The following is a 14,633-nucleotide window of genomic DNA, read 5'->3' on the forward strand; positions in this document are numbered from 1 at the left end:
AGTCATATCTGATGGCTTTATGCCAAAGCAGCGTTTGCACCACACAGAATGTGGTACTGCTTTATTTGTAGAATTCTTATGCTCTATTCTATTTTATGAGATAAGAAATAAAACTGAACATTCACAATGGTTTGAGGTGTGTTGCAGGCAGATTCTAAATCATGTTTAGTGTATAATATAGCATTTGTACATCAGATAAAAGTATCTTACTGCTTCGGTTCACTTAAAAGATAATGCCTTTGTTTTAGGATATGAGAAATTTACGGTTTGCATTAAAACAAGAAGGGCACAGTAGAAGAGATATATTTGAAGTTCTCACAAAATATGCTTTTCCCCAGTCACATAACTTGGTAAGTTACATCATTTATACTACTGAGTTGTCTTAATGCAGAGTTCTTGCCAATTAACTTTAACTGTTTTACCTAGTAATGGACATCATGGCTGCTTAAAAAGAATAAACACAGAATCTGGTGTCAGCATAAACTGAAGAGTATTCATGTTTTTATTTTGTACGTTTACAACACTTACATCTATGTATTTGTAAAATTATGGATGCTATATGCTATACTTCAGGTAAACTACCGAGCACCTCTGATCCATACAGATTTCATTGCTTAGAGACTGCAAGTTATCCTCCCTAATTAGGAAATATAGTAGTACATGCCTTGATTTCTTGAAAATGTTAAACTGCTGGGCAGTCTCCAAGGCAATGATAAATATGAATCGCCAAGAGTTTTACTTCAGGAAAAGAAGGCATGGGAAGATAACACTTGTTTTACAGATGAAACTGATGAAAAATGAAACAGGCAGCTAATAGAGTAATGAATTTACACAGATTTATTTCAGGTTAAAAAAAATTTTTGTGGAAGGAATTGAGCAACAGTCACGTTAACTAAGCGTTATCTTCTCTTTCTTTGCCAAAATCTGTGTACTGTGCTGGGTGGATCATTTTGAGAACTCTTCAGTAAATCCTTTATTTTGTCTTTTACAAAATTCAGTTTATGTTTTATTGGGGTGCTTTCATTTAGGATAATTGCATAAGAACTCTCTTCACAAAACTTGGAGGGTTCTGCTATGAATTTTTAAGAACTTTGTTCAGACAGTTGTTGAGTATATGAGGCTGCAGCAAGAATCTTTATTTCCTTTTCCAAAGATACATGTCAATCAATGGTCTATACTCTATAAGCATTTAATTCTTTAAAACTTCTTTGCAGAAGTTTTGCATTCTGTATGCAAACAGTCTGTGGAAAGAAAGCATAAGAAAAAAATAAATGCTTTTGCTTGGAATATTTTGTAGTGTTGATGAATAGGTCTTAAGAAATGAAACTGAGATTTCTACATTTGGGTAGGTGTGAGGAGTTGTACTCACAAAAACTGTTGTAGAAGTAGTGAATATATCTCTAACTTTACTGCTGGCATTTTATGGATCTTACAATAGAGAATGATTGAAAACATAACAGGATATATGGACTTCAGAAGGATAATGGAAAAGAGCGAGAAAGCTATATGTAGAAATATCAAATTATAGAAAAGTTTAGGTCAAAAGGGGCTTCTGGACATCATCTGGTCCAGGATTCTGTTGCAAACAGGGCCTTAGATTAGTTATCCAGGGCACGGTTAAGCCTAGTCTTGAGTATTTCCCTGTGAGGTAGATTCCGTCATGTGTCTGGGCAATCTCATCCAATGTTTAATCGTTCTCATGGTGAAGAATTTTTTTTTTTCCCTTACATTGAGGACCTGTGTGGATTTACGTGTAGTGAATGTGGACAAATTAAGTTGTAACTGACTTAGGAGAGTCCCTTGTGGGATATTTTTTTATGGTATCCCATCCAACTACAGGGCTTGAATAACATGATGATGAGATGTGGCTTGTATTAGGTTTTGTCATCCAAAAAGACCTGGTGTTCCTGTCTAGTGATGGTAGTGAGTAATGTGTGCACACTTCCTGCTTTATTTGTTGCACCTGTTGGACCCAGTAAAGCTCATCATTACGTGCCCTGGACCATTTTGAATGTAACTTGCCAACAAAAGTTATGCTCAGTAACAAAAGGCTTGGTCAAGGCAGAGGAAATTTTGCATTCAGATTCAGTAAAGCACAGAACTTGAAGATAGTGACAACATGGAGAATGGTTGTACTCTATATCTCCTAGCTATGTCTGGAGCAGGGTATAACCATTAGAAATTATGATTACTTAGGAGTAAAATAAAGGGAGCCTATGTTATATCATGAAGTTGCACCTGACCTTATTTTCTAATGTCATGAATGAGCCGTTAACTTTAAAATGAGCTAAGCAAGTATGTGATATTTTTGATGTGCTTTCACCATATTTTAGCAAGCAGCTTAAATTCATCCTACCAAAGGTGGGTGTTTCTGCCTGGTTGTTCATTCCTGTCTTGGTTTTTCCTGCTGCGTGAGTTTGGGGCTGCATGACGAACCAGGTAGGGAACTGAAAGGGACTAAAGATAAGCAAAGAGGAAAAAAAATAAAAGCTTTACCCTGAGTCATTTCCTCAATCTTGTTAGCCCAATGTGAGGATGGGATTGGAGCATCTGTGGGTGGGTATGAATGAAGAAGAATGATGGGACTGCCTCTTTCACGGGCTGAATATGACAATGTCTGAGCTGTGCATGCCTGCCTTCTCCTATGAACATATGCTAACACTGACTGTGCAGCCAGCTCGGTCAGGGAGATCTTCTGTAAAGAACGTGCTGTGGCTTCTCATGACAACTGGGTGAAAATGGCAGCCCTCTGCTACTCAAATGCTGAGCTCTGGCTTTTCTCTGGTCTCCTTCTCTCTACTTTCCAATGCAGCTCACTTATCCACCACAAAATATTCTGGTTTCTGACTTAGTCTTGTCCACTTTGAGGAGACCTGGTTTGAAATCAGTATGCACCAGAACCAGTGCAAGAGAGAGCATGCGAGTGGAACAGGGAGCAGGCAGGAGAGAAGAGAGAGGGGTGTCCTATTTTTCACAGTGTTAAACTGGCAATTTTTCTCAGACCACCTTGTGGAACTGCATCCTTGATCTTCAGCTGGTTTGGCAACACTGATGCTTGTATAGCTGTGCAGTAGAAAGAAGGTATCAGGACAATAAAGGTCTAACCCTTTACTATCCTGATTTTTATCTGTATTTTTATACTGTATGCCAGATTTTTATCTGACTGATTTTTATCTGTAATGAAACCATATCCTTAGAGCTGATCCTAAACAAGAACTTTTAGAGATGCCATGCTTCCATTTTTCTTCATGCTATACCATTCTTGGACAAATGGGTGGTAAATATAGCCCAAAACATTATTTCTGAGTGGAGTGTGCTTATTGTTTGCAAGATTTTTCTCCATCACCATCCTAACAGCAGTGTTTGAGAGCCTGTAATAAATCACAGGTCTGTTTGCAACTGTTCATCTGTGTCTTAACAGTGTCCTACGTGCCTACTTCCAGAAGCTAATTCTTGTCTCTTTCCAGTTTGAGTATAGGTTGGATTCAGATCTTGAATCAATTACATAATATAAAACCTAATAGCTCATCTGACTGACAGCTTACTTGATATGGAACAGGCAGCTGCTATCCATAATCCTCTTGCATTTGCAAACTTGTGCTAATTGAATCGTTGCTGAAAGTGTTTTTAAAAAAGTTTTTTAAACAAAAAAACCCAACCCCCCCCAAATTAGATGTAGTACTTCACAAAAGATAAGATATATTTAGTCTCTGTAGCTTAGTTTCTGCATAGCAGCTGCTTCACTTCCTGATCTTACCTTGAAACTACACGTCATCATTTTTATAAGATTATTTGCCACCATAATACCTGCATAATACATATTTATTTCTAACCATGATAGCTCTGTGGAATGCCAGTTTTGACGAGAGACACTGGTAGTCATGCTGTCTGACTTCGACCTCTCCCACTCCCGGTGTAGCTAGTTATCCTGGTAATTCAAAATGTCTGAGAGTCAGATCATACCAGTGTTGCTATTGGACCTACAAAGATGATTTTAGATGGCAGTGAGGCCTGTTTGATGGAGCACTTGATTTTGCAAAAAACATCTTGAGTTGAGGCTTCATTCTGAATGGCTTATGTCAGTCTCGGTGCAATAATGGTGTAAGGTTACCATATTTGCAAATGATGAGAAGTTAATTGTGTAAATATAATGTCTGATCTTAGTCTTTAGATGAACAGGTAAGATGTAACTGGCTGAGTTGTAGTAATGGCATATTGAAGGCGAGTATAATGATATCTTTATTTTTAAACACTGAGAAACTGACAGTCTTTTCACCCAGTACAAGCTTAGTGATTTATAATACATGAAAAGCATAAACCAGTAAGTAAGGAATAGAAAAAACAATTTACTTTCTTTGCATGTGTGCAACACCTTCTTGTTCTAGTTTTGCTGCTTTCTTCTTTTGTAATGCATAAAGATTGGTCAACTATTTAATAAATTATATATATGTTATATGCTCATGTACAAGTAGAAGTTGTATTTATGTACTATGATTCCATAAATAGAGTAAATATATAACTATTTGTAAATAGACTGCTTGCCAAACTGTACTGTCAGATTGCAGCTGCTCTCTCCTTTATCTCGCAGAACTACATTGTGTTGTGAGCAACCAGTGTATCGCATATTATTTTTGTGTGCAAAATAGTAATGATAAATTGAATGTTGAAGGCAAGCACTTAGTCTGTAGGAGGACTGAAAAAGAGACTGTGTGTGTTGAAATTGCTGGTTAGCACCTGCAAGGAAGTAAACAGAATTATTTGCACAGTGAAGCATAAAAAGTAGCTTACCAAAAATATTACAAGATTTGAAAGCCTTTTGTATAGTAGCCTTCTGCTTCAAGTGAAGCAGTAGACCTCTGCTTTTTAGGCTATGGATCTGCAGTGATATCCCTTTTTCCATTCTATGCAAAGAGGCTTTAATTTGCTTTTCCAAAGATCTTAACTGACGTATTATGTCCTGTTTTTACCAACTACAGGTATTGATAAGTCCCAAGCCTTGCACTCCATAAGTTTTATGAGTGGTGATTTGCTATACTGTTTTTTATTTCTTACTTTTTTAATGCTTTCCTTGGTTTCTTCTCTCTGTTTCCCGTGGCAGATGAAAAGAATTTGAAACTGATTTTTAATTAGTTGATAGACTAATAGGAATTGATAGACTTCCATCAGACATGTAGCACTAGTCTTCATCAAACTCAGAACAGATATGGTCAGTACATTGGAAGTGATTGCAAACTATCCCACTTCGAACCCAACATGTGAGATAAAACCAGTAATCGGTATAATTTAAGGTAAATCTGTGCCTTGTGCAAGTGGCTTTTGGTTAGCTGGTCTTGGTGGTGAGAGGAGAGAGGCCATCTCAGGCTTGTTGCCTGAAACACTGATTTATTGAGCAGGTGGTCTACCTGAAGCTTGTACTGTTGCTTGTACTTAGTCAGTATCCAACCAAACTAATCTAGAGTTGGCTCAGGTATACCTGTAGAAACCACAGTTATGCTTTCTGATTATATTTTCATGATTAAAAAGCCTGTTCATGATCTAAAAAAAAACCCCACAAACAAACCACACTGTTCTTTTACTGCAGTATTGTTCTGAACCTGAATGTCTCTTGGGTGTAGGTTTTATTTTTTTTAAGTTTCCAACCATTTTTGTCAAATTTAGACACATCTGTTGAAGCTGCAGTTGATTGAATTCCTGGAAAAATCGACTGGGTGCAATAGGAGCTGTGGAGAAGTGCTTTCTGTTGGAGAGGCAGGATTAATGACGAGAGAAGGGAATAGAATTTTGTGTGTGGAGGAAGGAAAGAAATGAGTGGGAGTTAAGGTGGAGGCTGAGTACCTCAAGTATTGCTTGGGGAGAAGGAGGGTTTAGCAGGGATATACCATAGATGTGGAGGGAAGGAAAGATGTGAAGAAGGCACGAAGCAGAGCTAGCTGACTTTTTATTAAACCCTCTTGTTTGAAAGGCTTGCCTGTGTGCGTAATGACGCACTGAGAGAGGTTGGCAGGGCTTTTCTGCTTTGTGGGGTCATGCGATTCCTACAGCTGGTCTTGTAGTTTGCCTCTCCAACTTTCCTCTGCCCTCTGCACTCTGAAGGATATAAATGTACAGCCAGCTGGTCCATACTAAATGCCTGTGGGCAGTGAAGTAACTTCCCAGTTTTCATCCTGGCATGAGATGTGTGTCTGTATGTGAGAGGCACTAATATGAAGGAACCTGTATCCACAAAAACCTAAGCCATGTATTTTTACTAAGATAGTACCTCTCAAATCTTACATCAACTGATAAGAAAACCAATGCAGAATATATTGTAAATGACACAATTTCTTCTTCCCATAATTTCTTTGTCCCTTTTTCCTGCTGCATTGTAGAACTGCATTCAGATTATATCCACCGTGATGTGAAAGCTTCAGCAATGTTAAGTTAATCAAGACATAGATACAAACATACTGCATTTAATCTGTAAATTTGGGTTATTTAGGACAAAAGTGGAAATATGTGGATCATGCAGATGTGAAGCTTACCTGAACTATAACAAACCCTTCTGGGATCTAAATATGTATTTATCACGTTGATTTGTTCACTGTTGTGGGGTTTGTCAATTTGGTGCATCAGAATAATAAAAGGTTCAATTCAACAAAGAATGTTATTAAATAGAAATTATTTCACATTGCTCATTATCACATTTTGTTTCTAACAAATAAAAGTAATGTACGAATGTGTGCTAAATATGGCTTGTATTGATGCAGTAAGAAATTACAATTGTATCCAGGCATATATCTTACGTTTGCTTAAGTATATAATTCTGAGTATTAAAATGGTAATAAATGAGTTGCTTGTTACACTGAAGTTAAACTGTAGTTTGAAATTGAATAGAATTGCATGAAATGAGTATAAATGTATGCAGTTTTAAATACTTCTACTTGGGCTTTTCTGCTGTGTCATGTTGGGATACATATATATATACAAATTTTACTTTCATCTAATCAGCTGCTTAAGCAGACATGAATGTATGAAAATCTTAAGTTGAGAGATTACTTTAAACTGTATATTGTTGAATGCAACCATGCTATGATTGTCAGAGTCGAAAATGAAGCATTTTTACTCTTTGAAGAGTAAAAGAGAGTGCTTTATATATTGCTTTGAATGTTTTGTTGTGAGAGACAGACCTAAGGTACGGTGGGGATGTTGCTGTATTTCAGACTCTGGCATTTAGCTTGGACTAAAGCTCAGGCCATCTTCACAGAATACTTCAAGACTTGAAATATAAGGTCTTAAGTGAAGGGCTGTTGAGGGTGGTGGGGGCAGCATCCAGATCTTTAATCTCTTTTGCACAATGAATAAGACTTTCAGTAGTAACCAGATTAACTGTACAGTCTGTACACAATATGCACACATAAAGGTGTGTATATACATTTTTGTTATAACTTAGTCAGCTCCTGCAGAAGAAAAATAATTTTTGGTCTTCAGGGTTTTAGATGCTTTTCACTTGTAAATGCTGTTCTTGTTGGAGTATACTTCAGGAGTTTTCTCTGAATTACTCATACAAAAATCTAAGACCAAACTTTGCTCCATACACCTTTGCATTCATTGTAGTGTTCTGTTACTTGTTAGACTTCAGATTTTTGCTGGTTGATCCATGCTACTAATGATTTTCTTTCTTTAGCAATATAGGAAGAATTTGCACTACCTGGAATGTCAACAGAGCTGATTGTCAACTTTAATAGTTGTGGGTTGCGTGACTCAAAGCTTTTGTAGCAGATATAGTAAAGCTGCTGTAGCTAAGTGTTTTAAATGAAACATGCTGTACATATTAGGACACTGTTCTTTCAGAAAGGAGTCTGTCCATCCCCTCCTCATGCATAGTAAATTTAACTCTGTTTTTTAAAAGGTGAAAACAAAATACACTTTTCCATCTGATTTCTTGTGGATTCTTTTGTGGGTGACATGAGCAGCATAGCTGCCATTTCTTTGTTTCTAGTTTGGAGCAGAACCTTCTTTATTTTTATCAGTAAAATCTTCTATGTAACAGCTATCACAGTGCACTGTAATAAACTCATGTATTTTACTGATCAAGGCTTAAGCTGGGTAGTTTTTACATTCTCATGAGGAAACTTGCAGTAAGTAGCAATTTAAGTAACATATTCCTGCCTTTGAGACATCTTTTAAGTGATCTGATAAGATTCCAGTGTTTCTGTTTCCTACTGTTATAAGATTCTCGTTTGTCTCTGGTTCCTTGGTGAATTCTTAGCATAGTTGCTCTTTGGGATATAGCAAATTCCTCTGGGGAGGAGGGGATGATTCTTGTGTGCAGCTATTTATTAATAGTTCAGCAAATCAGTTGCTTTAGCAATATTCCTAGTTTGCAATCAAAACACACAGCCAACCTTTTTCAGTTTTTCTGCTTAACTTCTGATACTTGCATTTATTTCTACTGGAATGTTTTTTTTCTGATACATAGATGTCCACCTCTTTCCTTTTCCTTTCTTCATCTCTCCCTCCATCCCTCTTGGTGGCAGTTTACTTAGTCAAAAGAATCTGTAATGTTTACTTACACTGAAGGCCTACTCCTTTAAAAATGTTGAAGACATTCAGAAAACACAATTTGGGAATGCATTGTTTACTTCTGCCAATGAATGTTCTTGCTCTGAAATACTGATTTAATTTAAAATTCCAGTTTCTAAAACTAGTGGGATAAAGTATCTTGTGTGAGCAGTAACGTTCTTTTAAAATACTTGTTGATTTCGAATACATGAGAAAAAACTCCTCCTTTTGGAGTGAATTAAGTTTTGTGTTTTGATTAGAGCTGTTTGTTTGCTGTTTAAACCATTGTAACACATTAGGCTAAGCAGAATTGCCGTGAGCAATTAGGGTCTGCCTTCATAAGATCTAAAGAAACCTCCATCTGGGCTGATGGTGCACTTAGGAAGCATTGCTTTAGTAATCATGGCACCTTAGAACCACGATTTTTTTCTTGCTTGCCAGGTTTTCTGCATTTCTGCTTAGTTAAGTCTATGCCTGTGAAAATTATGTAGGTTTGGGATGATCAGTTTAGCATTCAATTTCTTCTTTTAATGTCTTTGAATCGCTAGGAGACTTTCAGCTTTTTTGTTACAAATGAGCTGTGATGGGCTCTTGAATGCTTTCTCCTCTGGCTGCTCTTGCTCAAGTTAGCTCAGGACAACACATTCTCCTCTGCATTTTTTTTTTTTTTTTTAAACAACTTAGTTTCATGCTCCAGTTGGTATCTGAAGAATTTGCAAGCCACCAAATTCAATTTTCTCAATGAAGGAGATCCTTAAAATAAACATTACTTTTGCTTTCATCATAAACTGTAAAAACAAACCAAGGAAAAAAGGGGTTAGTTAGGTAATGCAGCCCACTTGGAATTGGTTGAAAGGACAAGAAAGCTAAAAGGTATGAGGAAGTTGGGTGAGGATGCTGCGTTTGTTGTATAAATGTGTCTTGCGACTGAGCAACAAAGCAAGAGAAAAATAGATAGTGTAACCTGCTGGCAACATAGTTTGTTTTATTTTCAATAGCAACTTTTAAATTTTCATGGAGTTTTACAGTAAACTGGATTTCCGTTAGTAAGGATCAATTGGGAAGGGAATGTAGAAAGAAGGCTCCTTCCTAATGACAATGAATAGCAATTAAAACCTTTTTACACTTTCAATTTAGTGTCTAAAATTTTATGTAGTAATTGCAGCTGTATCTATCGGAGAAATTTTGGTGAGAAGACAGTAGTTTATTTGGTGAGGACGTGAAATATGGAAAATAAGTTGATATAAACTATTTTAAAATATTTCAACCTCCTGACAGTAAAAAAAATCCAACCATTTAAGATTTGTAATTATTATTATTTTATCACTTCTTGTTTTAACTATTGTCACATTTTCATTATTTCATTAGCAGATCTGTATTGTTGGTTACTTCTTGCTTTACGGTCTTATAAATATCAGATATAAATGGAGAGAATGAGGCTGGCATGGAAAAGTCAGTCCTATTTTGTGGTGGACATTAGGTATAACTGATGATGAGCCCTCAGATTTGCCATTTTCAGTCAGAGTTTGGTGTAATAAGCTTCTTTTACATCCTACAGCTTTTTTTTGCATATGCAAATGAAGAAAAGTTTTCTGAAAATGGATGGATGGTGTACAATCCAATGTCCGAATACAGGAGACAAGTGAGTTACTAAAGTTGCAGTTGCCTGGTGTTTTCATATCTGACTACTTTACACAGAGGAATTATTGTTTGTACATTTCTCTTATCAGCTGGGGGGGGGGGAGGACGGGGGACAGGACGGGGGACAGGGGACGGACAAGAATAGAAGAAGATGGAAATAATTACAATTGCTGTTTAAACCATTTGAAAAAAAGTAAAGAAAATAAATAAAACACTGGAACCTTTTAAAAAAAAATAGAATGTCACAGGAAGGTAGCCTTTGCTCTTTGAAGGAAGTTATTGATAACTCTTACAATGTGCCACTGTTAACTGAGCAGGGGGCAGGGAGAATGTGCCAATTACATAACTACAGTGTCCTAAATATAGATTTGATTTGGTCTTTGATTTGGTCTACTTCTTCCTCAAGTGAAGGGGGGGGGGGGGGAAGACATCTTATTTTAGAAACAGCATTGCTTTACAGAAGTTACTTATATGTTTTTCAGTAGTCTACCTTGCTCTTTAGGTGATTTTGAAAAAATGTCAGTGAAAGAGAATGATATTATTTAATTTTAAAATGTCTTTTAGACAATTTATTTTTGCTTTAAATATGTTTTTTTAAAGAAAAAATTAAATAGCAAACAATAAGGACTTCCTTAGATTTTTTTTTTCCCTCCATAGTTTTTCAGTTCAAGGTTTAGAGGCCTAAGACCCAAAAAAAGGTAAAATACAAACACCCACACAAACCCCACTGTGCATGTGCCTGTGTGGTGGGCTTATCAGTCTTTCTCAATTTCCTGGCTGCTGTTTGTGAAATGCCTTACTGATCAGACTGCGACTAAAAAGTTGTTTCTCAGTAAGAAAGCTACCCTGAATCTTATTTTTAACCTGAAGGTAGTATCAGGCTACAGGGAAGAAAGGTTCAGACAAGACTTCATCCCCCCATCTTTTCAGCAGGCGAAATGGAAAGGCAGAGCTTTGAGAGAGGAGAGAAGGCAATTTTCTTTCCTCATTCCCACAGTTAAAGAAATACATCTACTAGTTTTATTCATTGTTTTGGAACTTGATGTAAGAATAGAATTGTGTATGTAAGAGTGTATGAGATAGCTGTGCAGTTGTTTAAGGCTGTGAATCCATCAGCAATGAGCTGCTTTGCAAGGTCTTGTAATCTTTTTCTCTTCTATTGTTTTGAAACAGTACTGTAGTTAGGTTAAATTGGTAGGTTGTTGCCACCATGTGGCCATAATGTCCCGTAAAATTCAAGAGCAGAATTACTGTTTGTACAGCCAAAAACACATTGAAAAACTTTGTGTTACATTTTAGGGACTGCCTAATGAACGGTGGCGAGTAACTTTTATTAATGAACATTACGGACTGTGTGACACATATCCATCGCTCTTAGTAGTGCCATATAATGCAACAGATGATGATCTCAAGAAAGTTGCTGCCTTTAGGTCCCGAAATAGAATCCCGGTGAGTATTATGTGATGAAAGTTACCTTATAGTGTAGCTATAAGTTTTAAGTATGCATCTAAACAACTTTTTGATGAGCACGACACAAAGGATGCTTTTTTTGGAAATGGTTACAGCAAAGTAGTTTTGATTGGCTGGTGTTTTTTACTGCTTGAAACTCGTGTCTTCGCCAAGCCACATTTCCATTTCTCCCCCACAACAATCACCCGTTCCAGCTTTGTTGGTTTTAGCTTGACTTTTCTAGTAACAACTGCCAGTATTGCAGATTCCCTTTTCTTAATGAAGTATGAGCCTTAGACTGCCATCTGTACTAATTTGTTGACTATTGTTGTATGCACATAAAATGTGATAGCAAATGTTATCTTCCCGTAAGCAAACTGCATAGCATTTAAACATAGTTCCAATGGTCAGTCCTAAAATAAGACCTCATGCATGGTCTCTGCAGTCAATTCTTGCTCTTTTTAGTTTTTTTAAATTGGGCTGTGGAATTGAAGATAAACCCATTTGACTTTTTGGGTATATTTCTCTAAAATTCTTTGAGGTAAGAGAATTTTTATGTATCAACTCTTTACAGCACTCTAGAAAATACTAATTTCTATCACAATGCGGTCTGTTCTAACTAATATTTCAATTTGGCAAACTCAGAAGAAGTGCTAGATTCTTAGCCAGTATCAGAAAGCTGCCTTGAATCTCAGTTAATTTCAAACAGATGTGAAACTCAGTATGATAAATATTTATTAGATATGGTATTTACTGACAGGCTAGGCCTATAATTATAAATTTACTCTCTCTGTATGTACATGTATGTATATGTATAATATATAATGTGTACAAAATATATATCTGAAATATACAGTGTGTGCATATAGTTCTTATAACCCAGCTGTATCTTCTCTGTCATCTCAGAATTCATGACAGGGCTTTTATATGCCCATACAGTGAAAGTCATTTCCTTGGTAATAGTAATTCTGTTCTTGTCAGGAAATAACCAATCATACTGACCCCCACACACACTGACAGCTCTCGTTTCTAGATATACAACTAAGGGTTGTATTTCAAGAGTGAATCTGAGGATTTTTTTTTAAACTCTGATGGTCTTTCACTCTATAACCCACAATTTTCAGACAGGGTGAGAATACCGTTTCTTAATATTCTTCAATGATGAAGTTGAAGGTTTTGCCTGCTTCTTGGGCTGCTTATCTTTAATCTCTTGCACTGCAGTCTGTTCCCTGGGCAGCTCACTATCTCTTGTTTGTGGAAGTCCCTGCTGGCTCAGAACAACAACAGAGCCAGCGTGCATTTTGCTGCAATGCCTTCTCTTTGTAAAGAGGGCTGAGGAACAAAATGTACTTTAAAGAGAAGGGGAAACATTCAAGATGCTGCAGGAAGGTTGAACTTTCCTTCCTTATCCAAAAAAAGGGAAAAGTTCTTATAGAACTGGAGCATCTTAGTCACCATTTCTACAATGAGTTCATTCTTCTGAATTGTTTCTTAGTTTCAGCAGGCATTGCTACGTTTATTTCCAGTTTGCTTTTCAGAATTATTTGTGCAACAAAAGAGTTGTAGGAAAATATTAAAATGCAGAGGATTATATAGGTAAGTATAATTTCAATAAGTTAAATATGTAAGAGAATGAGCTCTTTTAAAGATCATTATTATTAAATTTTATGAGACTGAAGTGGAAGCAGTTGAGATGTCTGGGGATTATCTTGTGAAGAAATAAATTAAAAAATGTTAATTTTCATATTAAAGAATGCAACTTTAAAATTTAAGTTATGATTTTTTTAATAAAATGTATTTCTTCTAATGTGTTTTGGACATGTGACTAGGTTCTGTCATGGATTCATCCAGAGACTCAAGCTGTTATTATGCGCTGCAGTCAACCCCTTGTTGGAATGAGTGGCAAGCGGAATAAAGATGATGAAAGATATCTTGATATCATCAGGGAGGCTAACGGGCAAATCTCAAAACTGACCATCTATGATGCTAGGCCCAATGTCAATGCAGTCGCAAACAAGGTAAACAGATGCTTTATAGTCTCATTTGTGAAGGGGGGTGGGGAGGAGTATTAGTTTGAAGTTTCCTGAGAGGAGGTTTTTGGGAACAGTAGTAATCTTAATGTAGATAAATTTACATAATTAAATATATATTTACATAATTAAATACTGAGGCTCAAGGCCATGAAGGACATGAATGCCTAAAGCGGGTCATAAGTGGGGTTTCAGGACCATACATGGATTTCCAGACACGCTTTACCCTGTCTCTTATCAGTCAAGCACAGATCTTAGCGTGAGACTGCAATCAGCTATGACTATGCTCTGCACTGTGAGGTAGGTGTAGGCTGAGCTGTAGAGCATGTCCTCTGTTGGAATGACATGCCACCTCTGTGCAAGCCACAGCTCTGCTTCATATTCTCTGGGAAAGTCTATCCTGGAAAGGCCATGTGCATAAAGCCAAGCCCACTGATAAGTATCCTTTGTCTGGTTCTGTCTAACCATTACATGAACCATTTCAGACCTATCCAGGCATCCAGCAAATAAAGAGAATGTGATGAATAAGTTAACTTGGGGCTCGCACTCTATACAGCAGTATGGGTATGATCTTGGATACCTAGATACCTGTTCTCCTTAGGTGCCTGTAGTCGGTAAGTGCAGTAACAGAAGTAGTGTTTCCATCTGACAAAGTGACCATTTCTTTGCTAATTTGCACTCAAAGCCTAAATGGGATCAGAATCATAAAACAGCCCAGGTTGGAAGGGACCCAGAAAGATCATCTGGTCCAACCTTTCAAGAAGAAAAGGTGTCCCTGTGCCTTGATTTCCTCTCTGCCCCCCCTCAACTCCGGTGAGGACCAGATTGTTCAGGCATACTTGAGTAATACCAGTCACAGAGTGTTAGTGTCGGTTTGTCACAGAGCACAGCAGACATGGATGTGCTCCCTGTGTCAGTGAAAAGCCTAGTTAGGGGCAGATGGTGAAGGACACAATTTTAATGCTTTCTTCA

The 14,633-nt window shown here is 37.0% G+C and overlaps 1 protein-coding gene across 5 annotated transcripts in view; it reads left to right on the top strand.

Annotated features, from left to right (window-relative positions):
- Positions 1-14,633, top strand: part of MTM1 (myotubularin 1) — a 46,643-nt gene that overhangs the window by 17,296 nt on the left and 14,714 nt on the right. For 4 of the 5 annotated variants that reach the window (XM_074835149.1, XM_074835150.1, XM_074835148.1 and 1 more), the window contains 4 exons: positions 249-350; positions 10,100-10,183; positions 11,482-11,631; positions 13,461-13,649. In XM_074835149.1, the coding sequence (XP_074691250.1) occupies positions 249-350; positions 10,100-10,183; positions 11,482-11,631; positions 13,461-13,649 (525 nt within the window). The remainder of the gene's footprint in view (positions 1-248; positions 351-10,099; positions 10,184-11,481; positions 11,632-13,460; positions 13,650-14,633) is intronic. The other variant, XM_074835151.1, reaches the window with a different exon arrangement.

This window comes from Strix aluco, chromosome 10 (genome assembly GCF_031877795.1).
Source record: "Strix aluco isolate bStrAlu1 chromosome 10, bStrAlu1.hap1, whole genome shotgun sequence".
Taxonomy (NCBI): Eukaryota; Metazoa; Chordata; class Aves; order Strigiformes; family Strigidae; genus Strix; species Strix aluco.